General features: G+C 51.0%; 3 protein-coding genes across 3 annotated transcripts in view; 2 read left to right on the forward strand and 1 right to left on the reverse strand.

The window, feature by feature from the left end:
• The window catches only part of STX8 (syntaxin 8), a 79,755-nt gene extending 59,649 nt beyond the window's left edge, over positions 1-20,106 (reverse strand). The window contains exons 1-6 of the mRNA XM_031599190.2: positions 19,999-20,106; positions 19,737-19,836; positions 17,294-17,388; positions 15,631-15,741; positions 3,311-3,435; positions 2,287-2,379 (exon numbers count right to left, since the gene is read on the reverse strand). Of these exons, the coding sequence (XP_031455050.2) occupies positions 2,287-2,379; positions 3,311-3,435; positions 15,631-15,741; positions 17,294-17,388; positions 19,737-19,836; positions 19,999-20,015 (541 nt within the window). The 5' untranslated portion in view covers positions 20,016-20,106. The remainder of the gene's footprint in view (positions 1-2,286; positions 2,380-3,310; positions 3,436-15,630; positions 15,742-17,293; positions 17,389-19,736; positions 19,837-19,998) is intronic.
• LOC149915347 (uncharacterized) lies at positions 7,867-10,857 on the forward strand. The gene is made up of 2 exons (XM_090122020.1): positions 7,867-10,637; positions 10,772-10,857. Exon 1 carries the CDS (start codon positions 7,867-7,869, stop codon positions 8,785-8,787), a length of 921 nt encoding a protein of 306 aa, XP_089978146.1. The 3' UTR covers positions 8,788-10,637; positions 10,772-10,857.
• Positions 10,857-12,205, forward strand: LOC149915348 (uncharacterized). Its single transcript, XM_090122021.1, has one exon. It carries the CDS (start codon positions 10,860-10,862, stop codon positions 11,778-11,780), a length of 921 nt encoding a protein of 306 aa, XP_089978147.1. The 5' UTR covers positions 10,857-10,859; the 3' UTR covers positions 11,781-12,205.
• Positions 20,107-22,255: the final 2,149 nt, after the last annotated feature.

Consider the following 22,255-nt stretch of genomic DNA (forward strand, 5'->3'; position numbering starts at 1 on the left):
ACCAGAAGCTCGAGCTCCAAAGGCAGAGCAAGGCACTGAGCACTCGCAGGAGGTGGCAACGGCCAAAGCAGGTGAGCAGTCAGGCTGCTGGTGGGAAACTTGACTCGAATAAAAAGAAGTACTGATGCAGTGCTTAATGAAGATGAACTTCCACTGCCTTGCCCCAGACAGACGATGCCATTATCACTCAGCACTAAGAAGGAAAGAGACTGAGTAAGGGGAAATTACAGGGCAGTTACGCTTGTCAGCCTGACAGTGTAATAGCAACACGATGTTGGCAATGCGCCGCAGAAAAGCCTGCAGACAATTAAGCATAGGGTATAAAATAAGGTGGGTAGAGGGAAAGTAGCCCACTGGAAAATACTGCTAGGGATTGCAGCTTTTTCAGCACGAAGCACACCACTGTATCCCCTGTCCACGCAAAAGTGAAAAATAAGATTAATAATAAATGTGAAGTCAGAGAAAACCTGGAAGTCCAACTTGCTCGCTGGCAGAGAAGTCAAAGCTCAGCAATGCAGTGCCTCCCTCTGCACAAGTGGGACCGTTCCCTACTCCTGTGCTGCTGACATATGGACAGTGCCTGCAAGGCCAGCAGGTCTCATCCTTTCCACCTTAGGGTGAGAAGCACAGGCAGCTCTGCTGTGCCCCCAGCAGCCAGACGGCCTTCAGCCACAGCAATCCTCACTTGGGAAAGCTCTTCTTTTGAGAAAAAGTTGCCTGTAGCTCACAAAGAGCTCCTAGGGAAACATTACGAATTTTGCTCCAGGCTTTGTAAATATCTGCAAGAGAAGAACGTCAAACAAAACTGGCATTATTTGCACTATTTGTAAGGAGGAGGGCCAAACACAGTCCCAGTTTCAGAGATGTTTCAAGGCTTTGTTCCTACAAAAAGCTCAGTTTGCAACAGCACAACACACAAAACCTGCAGTCCCAGAAACATAAGGATTTGGGGAACCTCCCCTGACCCCCAAGAGAGGGAAATGGGACACAGATTCTATATTTTCCTGATGAGAAACCAGAGTTTCACAGAGAATTAGTAAACACACTCATGAGTCCCACCTGTTTTCTATTTAGAGGAAAAAAAGCAATTAATGTAACTTTTTAAACAACTGTTAGTAGAAGAAACTTATGAAACTGAGATTTCTAATTGAAAGTGTCTTCACTCAGATGATGCAGAGGATCACAACACGACAAGAGCACCACGCATGGTTTCTCCCAGCTATGCAAACCATTTTCTAACGACCTTAAGATGAACAAAGACACATTCTAGTCGTTCCTCATCCCTCCAGAGCACGGATGCACGGCAAGCATGAGAAGGACATCCCATCTCCCACCAGTCAGAACAGAGCTCCCAAGCAGCATTTACGTTGTGCAGTTGCTAGAATGGAACCCCCCACTCTGAGCAGCACGCAGAGGCATACAAGGGAAAAATATCGGCCCAGGAAGAAGTTGATTTCAGCATATCATTTATTAGCAAGTAAAAGGACGTTTACCTTCTCAGTGGTTAAGTACAACACAACCCAAAGATAAACCATATGGCTCAAGTCTTTGTGCAAGGGAGACAACTGGCAGGGCTCCAAGGCTCTAATTGAACTATTACCATATTGTAAGAAAGGAAGAAGTCAGAAAGACTGGAGGATCTGCTCTCCTAGGGACAGCTGATGTCAGGCAGGCAATTCAGGCGGTAACAAAGCATATTTATCAGGAGAGCAATTCCACCATTCGGATACTGGCTCAGTTTAAAAAAAAAAAAGTGCTCTTCTATTTCAATATTGCACTTAATTTGATCCTACATTCAACTCATGAAACCTTCAAAATCCAAATCGTTTGTAGCAAACAATACGCTTCTCCTTTAATTGCTGGCTCAAGGTTTTCCATTTAGTTAATAACTAAAGAAGCAAAGGAAGAATGTTCAAATGAAATCCAGCAACAAATAAAAGATTACCATTAAAAAAAGGATCATTAGAACAGAATTGCTGAAAAGTGCAGAAGATCCAAGTACAAAATGGTTTTGTACTACATACAATTTCCCATCTTTTCTTTCGAAGACAGCCTTCATAAAAACATCCCAAGTGTTACACATTTCACACACACCCAGGTTATGCAGTAAGACAAAATACAACAGTAAGCTCGTGAGCAGACAGAATCTGTCAGAGCTGTTGTAGAAACCTTTGCAGTGCTGTCTTGTTGATTGTGGGGGAAAAGGAACATACAAAGACTAAAAGAAATCAGACACAATCTTACACAAAAATGAGTGAGATGAGTCTCTGTGGATCTTGTTCTTACCGTTCTGCTCGTCCAGCTCATTCCCAATTTCCTGTCCCATTTGCTTTTGCCGGGATATGATTGAAGAAAGAGCATCAAGTCCGGCATCTTGCTCTGCACCAGAAAATACATCAAGTTACATGAGGCAAATTGCCAGTGTGCCAGATTGTGTGCAATAAGGGATGCAGAAGCAAAGAGAAAGATCTACTCTGTGCCTGAAGAGTTAAAACGTACTCAGAAAAGGACATCAACACAACAGGAAAATGAATCCTTATGGCAACAGCACTCCTAAAACAATGTGAATGATGGGTAATTAATTTGTCTGCTCTGGCTGGGACATGAGCTGAGGGTCCCAAAAAAACCCAAGAATTCAACCTCCAGCTGTTCCTCAATCATAAATGCAGGAGATTCCTGGCGCACACACAGATCCCTGATTAGCCTTTTTACATTTTCCAAGAAACTTTGAACATGAATACAAGGCAAACAGGTGATGCAAGCACCAAAGAATTCAAATAGATTTTTAAAGCTGCAAGAGGACATGGAGTGCATGGAAGGCAGCCTGCAAGGAGGGGACAACAGCTCTGCAGGCACTCCTCTAGAAAGGCACATGTTGTCTCTGCTACATGCAGGCCCTGCACACCCTCAGCAAGCACCTAACACACACAGCTCTTCTACTTTGTGACACACTCAGCTTCACTAAAATGTGGGCAAAAGGCAATCCCTAAATTACTTGCATCTGACTGTGAGGAAGCCCCACGAGGTTACATGGTCACAAATAAGGTATGCTAACTGTTTCAGCGGTTTCTCCTCCCCTGCCACGGGAAAAATTACTTGTTTCAATCAGCATGGAGATTATTTGGAAAAGCTGCTTTGAGAAGATGTTCCCAGCAAGGAATACTGCAAGCACAACACTGCTCCTGCTCAGACAGAAGTCACCCCCAGCTACTTGGACCGACAGCCCCAGCTAACAGGGCTTCAGCACAGGTTATTGCACTGATTTTCTCATGAGGACTGATGCCTACAACATACAGACAGACTCTTCTACCTTCTATGATCCTCCGCTGCTGCTGCCTGATGTCATCGAAGCCAAGCCCCCTGGTTTCCTCAGACTCCTCCAGGAGCCACGGGTTGGTCACTCCTCGTTTGACACCTCCTGCCATCAGGCTAGATCTGAAAATAAGTTCAGGAAACAAGTTGCAAGTTTTAGACATAAAATTCACTCTAATTTGTGCATACAAGGCTGGCTGGCAGAGATGGACCTGTCTTGTCACTTTCCACACAGTTCTCTGCAAACGTTGAAGAAATGACCCAGAAAGAATCCAATTTTCTCCAGTAATATTTTGCAAGGCCCATCCCACTGCCTAAAAACAGTGAAGTAGGGAGAAGATTACTTCACATTGAATAATAAAGCTACACATGAAACAAGCACCATACTTTTGATGCTATACTCAGCGTTCAGACCTGTTACAAAGAAAAATAAAGGTTTGTGTAAATACATACACCCCTCATGGCATTGCTCTGTGATCGAGACACAAAACACACAGCTCCACTCCTGCATTCCTTGTTTGTGGAAGCAGCCACGCATGCATTATCCAAGAAAGAGCCATCAAGTTACAGGTTTCCTTTGACAGGAATTATGACCTGAGGCTGCTCACACGACAGACACTGCACAGTTTGCAATGTCCAGGGAACATAAATTCCAGTTGTAAAGTGAAATGCCACTGCATTCTTCTCTCAATACCAGATTTCTGGTTTCCTCCTTTCAGCATTTCATTGGTTTCTGGTATAAGTATGACATGACTGCCTGCAGGACATTCAGGCCCCAAGCTGCAAATCTGCCCTGGTGTAGGAGACACTGAGGAGACTGGGTCTTCAACTGCAGCTCGGCTGTAGGAGTTTCTCATCTCCACTTGTCTTTTTCAACTCTATCTTTTATTCCCATTTTATCTTTGCCCTCTTTTTCCCCAGACAACTTTCACAAACAAAATGAGAATCAGGAGCATTTTTGATACCTCTCAAAAATTCTCTAAAATGTTTTATTAAACCAAGACCTATTTTTTAATTGACTCCAGGTCCCTCCACTCCAACATAAACTGAAATGCTCTACAGCACTAACATAAGCCTAATATTTCAGGTAATGATGCAATGGAATCAATGCAAGCAGTTCTACGACAGAAGGACGACCGAGGATTTAGAGCAAAGGTACTGAAGCAAAGGGCTGAACTTGAGATTGGTGAGGAGCTGTGGTGTGCTGGAGACATCTCCTGGCCATGCAATGAACCAGCAGTGCTGGGAAGAATTCCCCTCCACCACATGAACTCTGGGCTGCCCATGAATCAGACACATCCGTGCACAGAGCACTGCATGTCCTATGAAGCAGATGGGGTGGTTCTACAGTTCAGCTCTTTGCACCTCCCTTAAAATCTCCGTGTATTCATCAAGCTGGTGGATCTGCTTTAATTAAAGATAGCCCTGCAATGCTGTTTTACCCATTAGCAAGACTTCTTCATTGCTTGGGAGGTTGAGATCCCCTCCTGTATTCCCCAGGTTCACACCCAGGCTCACAGCATAGCAGGAGCACGATGCACCTGAAGACAAAGATCATTACAGCAGCTCAATTAGCAAGCACTCAAAACCCAGTGCTAACAACATCTGACCAAATTACTCATATAAAGCAAAAGGAACACAAAGGTCCTTGCTTGCCAGGGAGAACACAACTATTTCTGCCTGCTAAAAAAAAACAACAAGGCAAGCAAATGTAACATAATTTGCACTGTTCCCTCTCTCCCCTGGTAATCTGCCCTGTTCTTGTAGGTTGGGTCATGACAACAGGTCCGCTCGTTACAATAATCTTTTTGACATGTTTGGTAACTGCCTTCCCACACAACACAGCCCGACTTCCTCCTTCCTCTGATCTTACCACGTTTCGCTTTGGCGGTGTGAAGATTAAAGCTTATCCAATTAGCCACCCACGGCCTCCGCCAAGTTAATCACGTAAATCTTTCAAACCATCACAGAGCAGTGGAGTGTGTGGATAGCTTTTGATTATGGGAGCAGATTTAACTAATTACGAGGCTTAGCGATGTGCCCAAGTATAAAAGATGATGGGGTTTAAAATCGGGGAGCTATGTCCTTGCCTAACAAGGGAGGGCTTATCTTTCTGAAGGCATTGTTTCCCTGATAATTCTCATAAAACTTCCCCAGTAACTTCGATTAGTCACCCAACGCTTACTTGAGACCAAGGCCACACATCAAGGCTTACGGCTTTAGGAGAGCGATCAGCAAGACTGCGTTTCGAACAAAACCTGGGTCATATGACAATTAGTTGCATGAGCACTCGAACGTCCCCTTAACGATACGGTTATACAGTAGGTCCCTTTGAAGTGCTCACAGCACCTCAGCTTAGCTCCACAGGTCAACCTCTGCGGTGATGGCCAAAACCAGGGCATTCTCTCACTTACGGTTTAATTGCTCACAGAGGTGGGCGGTGGATTTCGGGAGCTGGTAAATGAAACAAGAAGAATTGTTTTAACATATAAAAGCTGTCTCTTGCCCCAGAATGGGAGAAATATGAGAGATGTAACGTTTGAATATCCACAGCCCACCTGCACTCCTCAGGAATGAGAGAATTATCACTGTAATTGGTCAGGACTCGGCTCATGCCAAAATCCCACAGTAACGATGCCGGCACAGAACAACCTTGGGCAAGAAACTTCAGGTTGTCTGAGCAAACTTACAAGGCTAAACATAAAGCATGCAGCTCAGCTTCGGCCACTGACCTCCTTTTGACACTCTTCTCCCCAGGATAACGAACATTAAGCACTAATAAGAGGCATGCAGGCACAACCCGAAGCATGTGTCTAAAGCTGTGGGCTTTGATTTATTTCACTGTTGTTTGCTGTTCCTAACAGACTCAAGTGCATACATCTTCACGTCTTCCCCAGAACCACAGCCCTGACCACAGTGAAGTCGTTACAAAATGCTCTCTAAGAAGGAAGATGCGACCTGCCCCTTGAGCACAGAGCCCTACATTTGGTGTTAGGACTCAAGCGTGGGGCTCTTGGTGGACAACTTCCTGTTTCCATCTCTTTGAGGAGCCTGATTCATAGATCTCTGCACACTAAGACTCGTCACATCGGGGTGACCTCATTGCAGCCTTTCAGTACCTAAAGGGAGCCTACAAAGAGGAGGGGAATCAACTCTTTGAAAGGGTGAGTGACAGCAGGACAAAGGGAAATGGTTTTAAGTTGAAGGAAGGGAGATTTAGGTTGGACATCAGGGGGAAATTCTTTACAGAGAGAGTGGTGAGGTGCTGGAACAGCTGCCCAGAGAGGCTGTGGATGCCCCATCCCTGGAGGTGTTCAAGGCAAGATTGGATGGGGCCCTGGGCAGCCTGGTCTAGCATTAGGTGGGATGATTGGTGGCCCTGCCTGTGGCAGGGGGGTTGGAGATTCATGATCCTTGAGGTCCCACAGATTCTGTGATCTGAAGGCAGAAGACCACAGCTGTAGCAACCAATAGTTCCAACAGCAGGAAGGAGTTCCAAATGCATCTGGACAACATATTTTTAATCCTAATTTCCCAAAGGGCATTTACTCCTCCATAAACAATAGCAAGATTCACAAAAACAATTAAATACCTGATGGCTCATTGACTAAAGTCAGGCAGGCACCCGATGCCTACTTGCCATTAGGCAAAATCTCAGTTAGGATTAAGACTTCACAGAATTCCAGAACTGTAGGGGTTGGAAAGGGCCTCAGGAGACCTCACAGTGCAGCCTCACTGAAACAGGTTCTCTACTGCAGGTTGCATAGGAAGGCATGAGCAAACAGCCCGCTGTGCTGTGAGCACCTGGTACAGAAAGGAACCCAGACAAAGACATTGCCAGCACTTGGTACTGCATGAGAACCAGAACAGGACAAAAAGTGTGTCTCAAAAATAAATACACAGAAGAAGGATTTGCATGGAGATAGGAAAGGTGTGCAACCTTTTTTTTCCCAGATCTATCACCACCACAAAGGGCAGTCACTGAATGATGAGGGTGATAAGGATGTAGGCCCAGCCTGGTGCCCCACTACTCGCAGCCCTGCGCTGTGAGGTCACCGACCAAGGGGCTGTGACAGCAGCGGGAGACGGCTGTGACCTCACTGAGCCTCCCTGCAGAAACTGGGGCGCAGCAGAGCCCAGCATCACTCGTGCCTGGACTCCGGTTGAGCGCAGCAGCGAGACTCGGAGGCGCAAACGAGAGTTGGTTTGGGCCGTGCTGTGGGGCTGCCGGCAGCAGTTCCTGGTGCTCAGCCCGCGGCATCGCCAGCGTTCCCCCGGCCCTGCCTGGCTCAGGCAGCCGGGGCCCCGCGGGGTGCGCTCGCAGCAGCGGAGGTGAGCGGTGCGGGGACACGGCCCCGGGGCGGGCGGCGGGGAGCAGGGCCGGGGCTCGGTGCTGAGGGACCGGGGCATCGCTGCTGCCGCTGCCCCGGGGACAGCGAGTGACCGCGGCCTCTTCTCTTTTGCAGCTGCCGACAGCTCCAGCCCGCTGCAGCGCCACTCAGGGGAGCGGCTTTCCCACCTCGGCTCTCCCCAGCCCACCGCACACCCGGGGCCATGCAGCTGCCCTCGGACTGGACCTGCCCCGTCTGTGGGCAGAACCGGGACGAGGTGGCCTACGTGACGCCCTGCCTGCACCAGCTCTGCTTGGGCTGTGCGCTGCGGTGGGCAAAGCAGCAGCCCACCTGTGCTGTATGCAAGAAGAGCATCGAGGCCGTCCGGTACTCGGTGTGGGCAGAGGAGGATTACCTGGAGTGCCCCATCCCGCAGCCTGCAGAGCACTCCGAGGAGGAGCAGGAGCAGCAGCAGGGCACTGCAGAGCCGCAGCTCGAGGCTCCCGAGCACGGCTTCCCACCCCAGGTCAGGGCGGACTTCTTCCGAGGTCATCCGGGAGACCTCGAACCACTGCTCCGGTGGCTCCAGCAGGAGCTCGAGATCATCACCGGAGATGAGTGGTGGGAGGTGATTGCAGCGCGGACCGCTGTCATGAACCTCCTGCGGACATACGGGCTGGACGAGGATGCCCTGATCCTGATGTGCGAGTCACATCTGGGAGACCGCACAGAGCAGTTTGTGGCGGGGCTCATCGACACCGTGACGGCCCTGTACGGCCCAGAGCTCCGCCGGCAGCAGGACAGCCGGGCTGCCCGTGAAGCAGGAGGGCAGGACGGCCCCGCGGCCACCCCCAGCCCCGCCGCCTCCCAGCAGGAGCCTCCCGCCTCCGGCCCGGGCCGCTCCGCCAGCCCTGCGGGCCCCGGCGCTGAGCAGCTCCCCGGCGTCCCTCATGGGGGGCCCGAGCCCCAACCCGCCGCCCCCGTGTCCCCGCAGGAGCCGCAGGAGCAGCCGGGGCAGGCGGCGGCAGCGGGCCCCTCCGCCCAGGGCACGGACCGCTCGCCTGGGGGGCCCCGACGCCCCCCGAAGAGGAGGGCCAGCAGCTGCCCCCCGGATTCGCCCCCGTCCCCCAAGAGGCGGCGCTAGGCCGGCACCCACTGCGCTGCTGAGCACGGCTCGGGGGTGGGGGAACAACAACAACCTGAGTCTGTGTTTACAGACAATAAAATATTTGCAAAAAAAGAAAATGTCTCCATGCTATTGATGATGAAGTTGGGTTTGCTGTCCCTCCCCACATCGGTTTCTCCCTCTCCTGATGCTGGGGGAGGACACAGAATCGTAACTTTCGCAATCAGAATCCAGGAGAGAGTGCTCCTGTTCACACTGAGCTGGGTGAATGGGATTAATGGCCACCTTTCGGTCATTTACTGATATCGGACCCCAAACACCAACCTGCATCTCTCACTTGAAAAAAAGCTGAAATGAAAGAATCTCCGCAATCACAGAATCACAGACACGTAGGAGCAGGAAGGGACCTGAGGAAATCCCCCATCCAGACCCCTGCTAAGGCCAGCCCGTGAAGCACGGTACACAGGAAAGCACGAGAAGCAGCCTGCCGTGCAGTGTGCACCTGCTGTAGAAAGGAACCCAGACGGAGGCACCGCCCCCAGGTGGTGCTGCTTGTGAACCAGAGGGCTGGGTCAAAAAGAATCAAAGTATCAGAAAGCATAAACTTGTGGAAGGAAGGGATGCCATTCTGAGGGACCTCAGCAGAATTGAAAGGTGACCCGGGAGAATCTAATGAGGTTCAGCACAGCAGAGTGCCAGGTTTTGCACTAAGCATATATACAGACGGAAAGGAACAGCCCTTGAGAGCAGCCCTGCAGAGAAAGACCTGGCGGTCTGGTGGATGAAAAACTTAGCATGAGCCACATGTCAACCACATGGCATCCCAGGCTCCATCAGAAGAGGGGTGGCAGCGGGGACAGGGAGGTGATTGTCCCTCTCTGCTCTGCCTTGTGAGGCCCCATCTGCAGTACCGTGTCCAGGCCTGGAGTCCCCAGTACAAGAAAGACAGGGAGCTGTTGGAGAGGGTCCAGAGGAGAGCCACAAAGATGATCAGGGGACTGGAGCACCTCCCCTACGAGGACAGGCTGAGGGAGCTGGGCTTGTTCAGCCCGGAGAAGAGAAGGCTGTGGGGTGAGCTCATTGCAGCCTTCCAGTACCTAAAGGGAGCCTACAGACAGGAGGGGAGTCAACTCTTTGGAAGGATGTCCTGATGGCAGGACAAGGGGAAACGGTTTTAAGTTGAGGGAGGGAAGATTTAGGTTGGATGTCAGGGAGAAGTCCTTCACAGAGAGAGTGGTGAGGTGCTGGAACAGGCTGCCAAGAGAGGCTGTGGATGCCCTGTCCTTGGAGGTGTCCAAGGCCAGGTTGGATGGGGAGCTGGGCAGTATTAAATGGGGAGGTTGGTGACCCTGCTGTGTCAGGGGGGTTGGAGGTTGATGATCCTTAAGGCCCCTTCCAACCCAAGCCATTCAATGATTCTATGACTCTAAACAATTTGTGAAGGAGAGATTCATGTAGAGACAGTATACGTGCAGTATTTATTTTCCCAGATCTATCACCACCACAAAGGGCAGTCACTGAATGATGAGGGTGATAAGGATGTAGGCCCAGCCTGGTGCCCCACTACTCGCAGCCCTGCGCTGTGAGGTCACCGACCAAGGGGCTGTGACAGCAGCGGGAGACGGCTGTGACCTCACTGAGCCTCCCTGCAGAAACTGGGGCGCGGCAGAGCCCAGCATCACTCGTGCCTGGACTCCGGTTGAGCGCAGCAGCGAGACTCGGAGGTGCAAACGAGAGTTGGTTTGGGCCGTGCTGTGGGGCTGCCGGCAGCAGTTCCTGGTGCTCAGCCCGCGGCATCGCCAGCGTTCCCCCGGCCCTGCCTGGCTCAGGCAGCCGGGGCCCCGCGGGGTGCGCTCGCAGCAGCGGAGGTGAGCGGTGCGGGGACACGGCCCCGGGGCGGGCGGCGGGGAGCAGGGCCGGGGCTCGGTGCTGAGGGACCGGGGCATCGCTGCTGCCGCTGCCCCGGGGACAGCGAGTGACCGCGGCCTCTTCTCTTTTGCAGCTGCCGACAGCTCCAGCCCGCTGCAGCGCCACTCAGGGGAGCGGCTTTCCCACCTCGGCTCTCCCCAGCCCACCGCACACCCGGGGCCATGCAGCTGCCCTCGGACTGGACCTGCCCCGTCTGTGGGCAGAACCGGGACGAGGTGGCCTACGTGACGCCCTGCCTGCACCAGCTCTGCTTGGGCTGTGCGCTGCGGTGGGCAAAGCAGCAGCCCACCTGTGCTGTGTGCAAGAAGAGCATCGAGGCCATCCGGTACTCGGTGCGGGCAGAGGAGGATTACCTGGAGTGCCCCATCCCGCAGCCTGCAGAGCACTCCAAGGAGGAGCAGGAGCAGCAGCAGGGCACTGCAGAGCCGCAGCTCGAGGCTCCCGAGCACGGCTTCCCACCCCAGGTCTGGGCAGACTTCTTCCAAGGACATCCAGGAGACCTCGAACCACTGCTCCGGTGGCTCCAGCAGGAGCTCGAGAGATTAACCAGGGCACCGTGGTGGGAGGTGCTTACAAGACAGAACGCCATCATGGGCTACCTGTGCATACATGGACTTGACGAGGCGGCCTTGTTCACTGTGCTACAGCCTCTCACAGAAAACTTCACCAGGGGGTTTATGAGGGAACTCACTGCCACCGTGACGGCCCTGTACGGCCCAGAGCTCCGCCGGCGGCAGGACAGCCAGGCTGCCCGTGAAGCAGGAGGGCAGGACGGCCCCGCGGCCACCCCCAGCCCCGCCGCCTCCCAGCAGGAGCCTCCCGCCTCCGGCCCGGGCCGCTCCGCCAGCCCTGCGGGCCCCGGCGCTGAGCAGCTCCCCGGCGTCCCTCATGGGGGGCCCGAGCCCCAACCCGCCGCCCCCGTGTCCCCGCAGGAGCCGCAGGAGCAGCCGGGGCAGGCGGCGGCAGCGGGCCCCTCCGCCCAGGGCACGGACCGCTCGCCTGGGGGGCCCCGACGCCCCCCGAAGAGGAGGGCCAGCAGCTGCCCCCCGGATTCGCCCCCGTCCCCCAAGAGGCGGCGCTAGGCCGGCACCCACTGCGCTGCTGAGCACGGCTCGGGGGTTGGGGGAACAACAGCAATCTTGGTATAATTTTAGAGACAATTGAACAATGAAAAATTATTCTTATCACTGTCCTCAGTGCCATACATTTGACAGAAAGGGATTTTAATAGAAAAAATGCTAACACACATTACGAAGAAGAATCCAGGCCCTTCTAAACGTTCCCTACGTGGCAGTCACACAGGGTGCTTCATGTCTCACAGCTATCTCAAGTTTTCTGGAAAACTCAGCACGAAGTCCAGACAGGCTGTGTAAGTGCACACTTATACTGATGCAGTGTGAGCTGCACCCACTCCTACAGGCTGACTGCTGGGGGAGACAGGAGGAACAAGACAGCGGTTTCTGCTTCATTTAAGTCTCTCTTTTAGCAACCTGCACAGATGTCTTTCCTAGGCAAACAGGGGAGAAGATACTGGAATTGCCAATTATAGAACATTTAAGTAACCCTAAACAGGTGGAGTCACATAAACAGCATAATCTTTCCCCTGGAAAATTCCAGTTGCATCTTAATTAAGGCCGACAACGCCGGAAGGTAAACTAATGTTATACCAAAGTAATGTAGTGTCCTGCCCTGTGTTCCGGCCCAAGTTGTCAGTTAGGATAAATACCAAGAGCATTAAGGCCACTGTACTTCACAATCAGAAATAGCTTTACAGCAGTTTTCAAAGGATGTAAAACTCACTGAATGGTGACCAAATATAAACGAAGATTAATTCTAGCGAAACCTTCACAATTACAGGCCATGGGGACAATAAATATGTGATCAGTGGTGCAAGAAGGTTAATGAAAGGAATGACTGCTGGAAAGAAAAAGGCTTCTGAAAATGTGTGCTGTCACATCAGAGATGGATTAGATACAGAAAACCAATACAAAAAGCAGAGAAAAGTGTCACTGCTAGAAATTAATCAAACAACGTGTGCTGATTTTTCTAATGCGGCGGGTAAAGCTGACTTTGAGACTCCAGACACACTGAAGAGTGGCCTTTCCAATCTACTAAACCCACAGCAGGTTGCTCCACAAGTCTAACAGCTTCAGAGCAACTCAGTGCTATAAACAGCAGCTTAACCTGACCAAGCAGTGCTGTCTTCTGGCCCCAAGAACAGTAGGTTGGTGAGGAAGGCACCCATCTCCTCTGCACACCCTAAATGCAGCGTGTTCCAAGTAAGGAAGGTCAGTGCAGGCACTGGCTGCACCTCTGTCTGTGCCATGGAGAGCAAGAGCTGCAAGGGAGAGCATGGAAGGGGTGTGAGTTCACCAGCCAGGAAGGAGTTGGCAGGGTTTTGTCCCTTTTTCATTAAAGAGAACTATTAAACTTTAAGCCTTGCAACACAAGAAAATAAGCACTGTCTCTGATGTTATCTTCTGCTGGAAATTACTGGTTTCTCTGATCACTCCTAATGGAGCATGAAATTATCATGGGATTTTGATACTTTCTTCTGTCAGCCTCAGTACCCCATGCGAGGGCAGCTGTAGGTCCAGCCTTGGCCCTCTGCCACAGCATGGATGGGCTCCTCTCACTCCAGGCCAGTTTTCAGGCAGCCACACTCACTCACATACCGGTCCAAGCAGGCCCCAGCTTCCTGGCATCACCAGGTCCTACAAAGCAGTGCCTAGCTGCTATTTTAAGGCTACAGTTGACTCAGCGTTGGACATGAAAGCCATCACCGACGTACCAGGCAGCTTGGCACCACACTGCAGGGGAAGTCAAGGCCACAGAACAAGGAGCGAATGAGACTGAAGCCTACAGTTTCACCTTTGTTGCAGATGTCAGCTACAAAAAGCTGACAAACTGTAACATCTCAGCTGAGCAGAACACAGTGTGGAAGAACCAGCGCAGCAGAAGACAGCCCCTACACCACATTACTGACTGTGCATGTACACATTCTTCTACAGCAACACACAAGAGAAAAAAAAAATCAGGGAAACTGAGCAATTCGTATGCCTGCTCTGAAGTGCAAAGAGGCTAGAGAAACATTTTCCTTGCCACTTAAGTCAGGCACAACACTCACCTTGGCATCCCAATTTTTACCCTAGAATAGCATCATAGTATCTCTGTTTTTTTCAGAAGCACGGGGCTAAAAAGCAACAAAGGGTATGGGCCCAAACAGCTGTGTTTCAGGAAAAACTCCCTAAGAAGTATGTACATTTTTTAAAAAGTAATGCTTAGAAACGGCATTGCCATTTACAGGCTACACTCAAGTAGTTTAATTGATGATGGGAATACAGCAAGTGCTGCAAACGCAGACTGCAGCTCTGCTTCTGTCCTGCACTGCTCTGAAGGACAGGACATTACCTGAATTCACAAATGAAAACTTAAGAAGATAAGTGCAGCTCTCTGCTCTGAAATCTAGCCAAAACAGCAGCACACAAGGCAATCACACACATGGAGTCAGCACAATGGCAAGCCAGGCTTTTTTTTGTTTTGTTTTAATAGAGGCATATTTTTTTTTCCATGAATGCCAGCTCGAGGCTAATAGAGAACAAAGCACATGAAGCAGTGAGTCAGAAGGATGCTTCTGAAGTTGTCCCTGACACACACTACAGTTCTGATGTACCAGAGCCCTAACACTGTGCCAAGATAGCAGATCTCGCACCCAGCAGCCTGCAAAGGAAGAAGGAAATGACAGCTGCATTTGGTTGCCTCTAGCCCAGCTGCCAGCTAAGGAACCAGGATTATTAATTGCCACCACTTTTCTCCTCCCCTTCCACCAGCAGGTAATTCACCCGGCAAATTAAACACATTTCAGAGAAAAAAAGGAGCCTCAGAGAAAAATCAGTTTGTGCCGATGGGGAGGCAGGGACACAGCTGAGGTGAACACAGAACATCTGCAGGCTGAATCCAGGGTACACCTCTTGACCAGTGTGATGGCACTGAAAACATAGGACAGAAAGAGGAACAGGAAGAGGGAAGCCAGGTGATGCTAATTGGAGTGTGAAAGGATATGGAACTGTAACAAACCCACAGGCATCTCCCTGCTATGCTGCTCAGCAAGCATTTCTTGGTATTTCAGTGAGGTGCATAAGCTCTTAGATGTACAGTAGCTGCAAGCAGCTCCTTAACAAGGCGTGCTTATACACAGGCTGTAGCTCCCAAGGACTCAGTAGTAAAGCTGTGGGCAGCAAATACTCATTTACAGGCCTGCAACCTGCCTTAAAAGATGCCTTATGGACAGCTCTAAGGACATATCAAGTCTGTGCCTAACATGGCATGTTATAACACACACAGCACTGCAAGGCTCCCACCTATGCTGAGCTGCAGGATGCTAGCTGTTACCTTGGGCAAGAGGCCCAGATTTTACTCTTCAAGGGAAAGCTCTCCCTTTCTTCCTGATCAGACAGAGATGGCCAGGGATGGATTATTTCTCAGAACACATTAAGGATAACAACTATCAGCCATAACTATTTTTTCCCAGCCATGATGGAGCTCACATGAGGTACGAAAGTAACTCAGACTCCACTTTCCACTCAAAGACAAGCACTTTGATATTCAGAAGTTTAAGCCCCATCCTGACAGCTTTCCTTCCAACAATTCACCATAGCCCACAGGCTGTGGCACCCATCAGGCCAGCTCTGTGACTGGCCCTGACAGATCACAGGCAGCTATCATTTCCAAGCAACTCTCCACTCCCTCGCTCCCCCAGCTCTGGAAAACATTAATAACATTCTCATTAAAATAAAGTACATGATTTCTAAGCAAATCAAAGTGCACTTGGATACAGGTAGAGGTAAATTAATTCTATGGATGCATTTAACATCAACTTCAGACAATCCCAAAGCACAAGTCACACCGCTCACGAAGGCAGCAGCATCATACCTGATCACATCTGGTTCCGTGCCCTCGTTCTTGTAAGATGCCTGAAGTTGCTTCTGTCGTGTGAGAAGGTCATCCACCAAGTTCTGCCTCCTGTCTCCCTCCAGCTGGGTGCTAATCGACTCGGTTAAGGAGCACATTTTAAAGCATGGAAAATCTTAGGAGTATAAAATAAAACCTGTTATACGTTCTTAAAATAAATCAGATCTCCTGATCAAGAAAATAACAAGAGCAACTGTAGCTATAAGAAAAGGCTGTAGCACCTAACAGAAGGTTATGCCACGTCCCTCAATGACACCTACTTTCATTCAGAACACTTCTCCAATGATCATACGTTTCAAAGACTAAGATTCATACTGTGATTCCTGGTCATCATCTCAGTGCAATCAGTAAAACCGAGAGGCTCTTTACAGCCAAGTTAGCGTAGGCATTACAAATTCCGCTTCCACCATAATTCTCCTGTCAGTTACTACTCAGAAGTGCTCTGCAGCAGATCGGCTCTGTAACACTGGCAGCACACAGCAGTGTGCTCAAGGAAGGGTTAGCCCTATCCTGTTGTGATTGAACCTGGGCAGGCTCCAAAAGAACAGAGCTCTGAGGTCAGCAGGACACAGCACATCTTATTTGCCAGGAGCTGAGGCTCATACACAACCCAGGTGAGCAGCTCCCCACTAAGTCATCAGCAAAACACCAATAGTTTTCTTCAAGCAGTTGTTTCTATATTCATCAGTGGGACACTCTGTGAGCCACTGAGATGGAAGGAAAACAATTTGTTCAGCATGTCTGAAACATGCCCAAAGCTCTACAGTTCTGACAGGTGAAACACTTATTTTAATTCGTCTTAGAGACATTCCAAAGGACTGCTAACTGTCTTCCAAGCACTGCTGCACAGATAATGCAACAGCCATGCTGATTTCTGTACATTTGCTGCCACAGCAGTAGCATTCATTTGCCCTGAAGCACTCCCTTGATATGAAAGTTTTACCCAGGGCCATTAGCTCAGCATTCAGAGGCCTCAAGCTCTGAAAGGATTTCTTCTACGGTAAGCTTGAAATTAAACATCCATCCATTCAATCACTAGACACACCTCTGGGAGGATGGATGTGCTTCCAAATCCCAACACCTCACCATGTAACAAGAAGAGCAGATGCAAGCCAGGCCACAGGGCAGTGCTCCTATAAAAGAAGCCTGGGATTCATAAGATATATTGTAAGGCATATCAACAATGTTTTGCAGATGCTTTGCTCCTTCTTCCAATGCACGTTGGGGCTGGCACTTCCCTGCCCACAGCCCAAACATGGCTTCACCTCTCCAGGACTAAAGCCAGCCAACACCAAAACCAAGAGAAAATAACAGCAGAGTGGGTTTTCTGCTAGGTGGGTGAATGCAGCTCATGAGAGAGCTGTGCCATCAGCAGCTGCCTGCAATGACTCAGAGCAACAGAGCCAGCCTTGTACCCACTACACCAGAGGTGCCCAGGCTCTCAATCCTTCCCATAATACAGCTGCAATAAAAATACTACCCATCACTGCTGACAAAATTCTAGTGAAAAAAAAAACCTTCCCAAAATTGAACAAGAAAAAAGAGCCTCCTTGCAATTACAGCATGTTTTCAGACCCTCTCCTACAACATGGCAAGAGCAATGAGATGCTGTTTGTGCAGATACATCTGGTGCGTTGACACAGCCCGGAGCAGGGAGTCCTTCAGCTGATCAATCTTCTCTTTGAGATTCTGCAGTGATGATCTAATAATCACATTGAGCTGCAGGGAAAGAAAGAGATTCTTTGTCTAAACTGTATTTGCATCACATTAAATGCTATTGCATGCAGGTAACAATGCATTTACTTTCAGCTATACTGGTGGGAAGGACCCTATACTGAACCAGCCCACCTCAAAGACCCAAAGAGAACACCACAGTTAATCATTTTTTATGCTTACATCACAAGATAAATAGAACTACTTTCACAAGCACTGTTCTAATGCATTGATGCTGTTTAATATGGGGAGCTTTCTTTTAAGTCTTTCTAAACTGATTCCTTTATATGGGCAAAGTATTTCAGCACATTTTAATATTTTCCAGCTCATTTTCCAGTCCTTTCCTCTGATCTCCAACAGAAATAAAGGCGCCAGCTCCCGCTGCCACTGGGTTTCTTTCCCAGCTCCCACGAGGGAGGGAAGCTGAGTACAGGTTCAGACATTCCCTCCACTGAGCTCTTCCAGACTTTGAAGATCCCACAGACATTCAGCTTCCCCCAGTGCCACCTCTCAGCACCATCTATGACACCTGCCCATCTCCCTGCCCAAGGCTCGGGTGCATCTGTTCCTACTAGAAGTACAGTTAAGCTGTTTGCATTTTTCCCTGCTCTGAGCAAGCTGAGATTTCTGGGAACCCTCCTCCTCTTTCCTCCACTCCTTCCCAAATTAAATCAGCATTGTCTTGGGCAATGCCTACTGAGAAAAGCATCAGCACAGCAACAGAGCAGCTTGAGCAAAAGCCCCAGACTCCATCAGAACACTCAGTGCCTCGGGCTCACTGGGACTTGCTCTCCAACACCTCCAAACAGAGATGGAAAGCACAGCCACACTGGTGCAATTTGAGAGTGCACAACCAGACAGCAACGAAACCCACACTCAAACACAGACAGGCACTAAAGCAGCATTCCCAAAGACACAATGGGGAATGAGTGCTTTCAGGAAATTGTGTGCAGCATTCCCTTTAGCTCTGCAATATGGTAATGAAACATCTTTTCATTTCACATTTCGTTTCCTGCACTCATATGCAGTTGGAGAATGCTGCATTTAACGAGCACGACAAAGGAACAAAGGTACATACATCCAAGAATGTCATCCAGCACACAGATTGCTGCTGCTCTGGCCAGAAACTGTGCTACAAACAACTCCACAGAATCACAGAATGGCCAGGGTTGGAAGGGACCTCAAGGATCATCAAGCTCCAACCTCCCCACCACATGCAGGGCGACCAACCTCCATATTTAGTACTAGACCAGGCTGCCCAGGGCCCCATCCAACCTGGCCTTGATCACCTCCATGGATGGGACATCCACAGCCTCTCTGGGCAGCCTGATCCCACTTCCATTAAAGACACAAAAAAAAGAGAAAAAAAAGAAAAAAAGAAAAAAAAAGAGGAAGTTTTAAGATCAGCTCAATTGAGCAGAGGTCACAGATCATAAGAGCTGCCTTGGAATCATTCCATACAGGTTTCTCTTCCCTTTTTCAAATTTTATGCTCGATGTTTACTTAGCAATTAGCAACGGGGCTTTTTTTAGCAATGCTAACAGCAAAACAGGATGAAAATATGAGCTTAGTCATGTTCTTCCTGCCAGGCAAATGCTGCACACACACCTTCATGCTGTAGAAGCACTCAGCTGTCATGGAATGCAGCACTGCTCAGCCGTGAATTTCTCGACATGCGTTTCTGTTATGAAAACAACTCCTCATTGTGGGACACTTGTTTGCAGTTGAACCAAACACAGCCAAATATTCACCTTTAACTGCTAATGGATTAAGTGAAACTGCACTCGGAAAACACCAGGCATGGAAGGAATGACGTGAAGAAATAAGCATAATGTTTCCACAACACAGAACCCAGAGGAGCTGCGCTACCAGAAGGGCCTCAAGCAGCACCAACACAACTGGTGTGTGCTTTTTTTCGTTTTGTTTTCCTGGAACATCGCAGACCACAGCGACTCAAACCAAAGAACTTTGTCCTCTATAAACACAGCACAATTAAGCAGCGCTCTTACTGCCAGCCTCCTACTGCTCCAACACAGCAGTTTAAACACAGAAACGCCTTCCTTTTGAAAGCAGAGTTCAATCGCCACCGTCATGCGCTGCAGCTGGAGAAAACACCCCGATCGCTCCCAAAGCCTCTTTTCAATTCATGCCAAATTCGAGTCTCTCGACAGAAGCACCGATCGTTGCGCAAAGCCCACACGGCGTTCCTCAAAGCAACGCTTCAATATTTCAAAGAAATCATTTCCAAAACGCGACTATGTGACAACAGCTGGCAGCAAAGAGGCCATCTCGCGTCCCATTACAGCTCAGCCATAAAGAAGGGCCCCCAGGCCGAGCCGGGCCCCGCGCCGTACCTTGGCCGAGCTCTCCCCGTTGCGCCGGTGCCGGCTGCGCTCCTGGATCCGCTCGGCCACCTCCTGGGCCAGCTGGCAGGCGGCGTCGTACTGCGAGAGCCTGAGGGACGGGAGGGGGAACGGCGTCAGCGCGGCGGGGCCCGGAACAGCCAACAGACAGAACCCGGAGCCTCGGCCCAAAATCCCGGCCCCACAGCCCGAGGCCGAGCCCGCTCCCAGCCCCCCACAGCCCAGCCCAGCCCCCGCCCCGGCCGGCCCTCACCAGGGGTCCGGAGCCATCACAGCCACCCGGAAGTGTAGCTACCGCCCGGAAGTGTCCGCGGCCCGTCCGTGTCACGTGACGACGGCGGCTGCCGAGGCTCAATCCCCGCCGGCGCGAGCGTACGAGGGGACGGAGGGTAAAAGTGCGCGCAGGCGTACAGCGCCCTGCTGCCGAGGTGCGCGATGTAGCATTGGGAGCTTTATGGTGTAAGATGCGCAGTGCACGGATACAGTGGTGCACGGCACGCAGAAGTCCAAAGGCCCGCAGGTGCACAGTGTGCGGTGCGGAGTTGCACAGCGCCAGGTGCGGTGTGGGGTACGGATGTGCAGGGCGCGCGGTGCACGGCGCAGAACTGAGCCGTGCAGAGTTGCAGGGCGCAGAGCTGGGTGCTGCGCCGTGCAGTGGGGTGTGTTGTAAATGCACAACGGTCCGTGAGTACAGAGATGCACAATATAAGGCACAGGGGTCCGCAGCTGTAAGGGTGTAAGGGTGAGCAGGTGCACGGCTTAGAGGTGCTGAGTGTGTGGCACACACTTGCACAGAGCAACGCTGCGGATGTGCACAGGGACGTGGTGCAGAAGTGCACAGCGCAGGGTGCACGGTGCACAGCACAGGCCATTCGCAGCCCTGGCAGTAGGAGGGCTGAATGCCATATGCACCGCAGTGGTACCGACCCCCATCCCCTGTCCTTGGCCGCCTCCTCCTGGGGTGACATCCCCATGGCATGGGATCCCCGTGGCTGGATGTTGGCAGCATGTGGGCATTGCTATTGCAGTGGTGTCACTATGGCCGTGGGATAAAAGGCACCGCAGCCCCAGAGTGCCCTATGTCAGGGGACAGCAGTGGGGAACAGCCAGGGCAGAGGCAGAGGGCAGAGGAGGGGTGAGGATATCCCGGTGTGCCCAGGCTGTGGGACCCCAGGCTGTGGGGCAGAGCAATGGGGAGGAGTGGGCAGTGACATAGGCTTGGGGGCAAGGCCATGTGCTTCTTCCCCATCTTCCAGGGAGCAGAGATTTGCTGTCATTGAATTTTGCTTCAAAGAAAAGTCCCCAGGAGCAGGCAGGGCGTGATGCTGGGAAGCTGTGATGCTGCCTTGTTGACACTGTCAATATTTGGGCTGCGGATGGCTCCTGAGGGACCTGCAGTAAAACCAACAGCTCCAGGACTTACAGCAGCCCTCTTCCAATGCACATGGGCACTGGGGCTCAGTGTCCCATTTGCCACAATCTTATGACGCACATCACTGCCGATATGAGCAGGTGCCCTAAAAGTAGTGACAGCATGATAGTGATGTTTTATTGGCCTCGTTATATGGCATTATTGCATTTAGCTCAGTATGACACACCTCACATCACAACCACGGACACAGCAGGTCCTGCTACAGGCACCCTGAAGCCCCCACCCTAAACTGACCCCCAGCACAGGGCTGGCAGTGCCTGGGTGCAGGCAGCTGCATCAAACATTGATGCCCCAGCTGTGCAGCTCAGCCAGAGGCAGCACAGCACACTCACTACATATTTAATTTTTTTCTCCATTAAAAACTCCTTGAACATCAAGCCATGTTGCATGGTGCCCAACTCGCTCCCATCTCACATCCTGAGATTTATGAAGGAAGAAGATTCTGTGCCTTAAAAGAATCCTGCTGTTGAGTGTTGCCTGAATCATGGATCCTCGCCGTGTGCTTCTTTCAGCTGCAATGGGGCCCCTCCTCAAACTCAGCTCTTATGCCCATGAGCACAACACAGTTTGTAATCCTGCAAAGCACTTTGAGGCAGAATCAATCAGTAGCAACAGTTTCAAATGGGAGAGGATGGAAATGCTGAAGTATAGAAACACACCTGGAATTGTGGTATTTTGGGGCTCCACGGAGCAGCTGCTGAGCTGGGGGGTCCAGCAGGGGATGCTTGAATGCACTTTGCCACCCCTTCACCATTCTTTACCCAGGACAGTGCAGTGGTGCCCCATCCGCGGAGGTGCCCCAGGCTGTGGATGGGCCTTGGACAGCCTGAGCTGGAGGAAACCAGCCCACGAAGGAGGTGAGGGCTGTGAGGACCCTTCCAACCCAACCATGCAGTGGGGTCTCTGGTTTTGCTTTGTCCCCAGATGCCTCCGGTGCTTTCACCCACTGATGCTCCCCAGTGCTGCATGTGGCACTCACTGCCCAGCCGAGTGCAGCGTGCTGCAGAAGGGCATTGTTTTGTCCTCACAGCCCCAACCCCTCTCAGCAGCTGGCTCCCAGCCCTCACCATTCATATGC

The sequence above is a fragment of the Phasianus colchicus genome, chromosome 20, assembly GCF_987193195.1.
Source record: "Phasianus colchicus chromosome 20, bPhaCol1.hap1.1, whole genome shotgun sequence".
Classification (NCBI taxonomy): domain Eukaryota; kingdom Metazoa; phylum Chordata; class Aves; order Galliformes; family Phasianidae; genus Phasianus; species Phasianus colchicus.

Bases quoted from the DNA above. Each gene is read 5' to 3' on its own strand.
- LOC149915347 (XM_090122020.1), top strand. From the start codon at position 7,867: ATGCAGCTGCCCTCGGACTGGACCTGCCCCGTCTGTGGGCAGAACCGG.
- LOC149915348 (XM_090122021.1), top strand. From the start codon at position 10,860: ATGCAGCTGCCCTCGGACTGGACCTGCCCCGTCTGTGGGCAGAACCGG.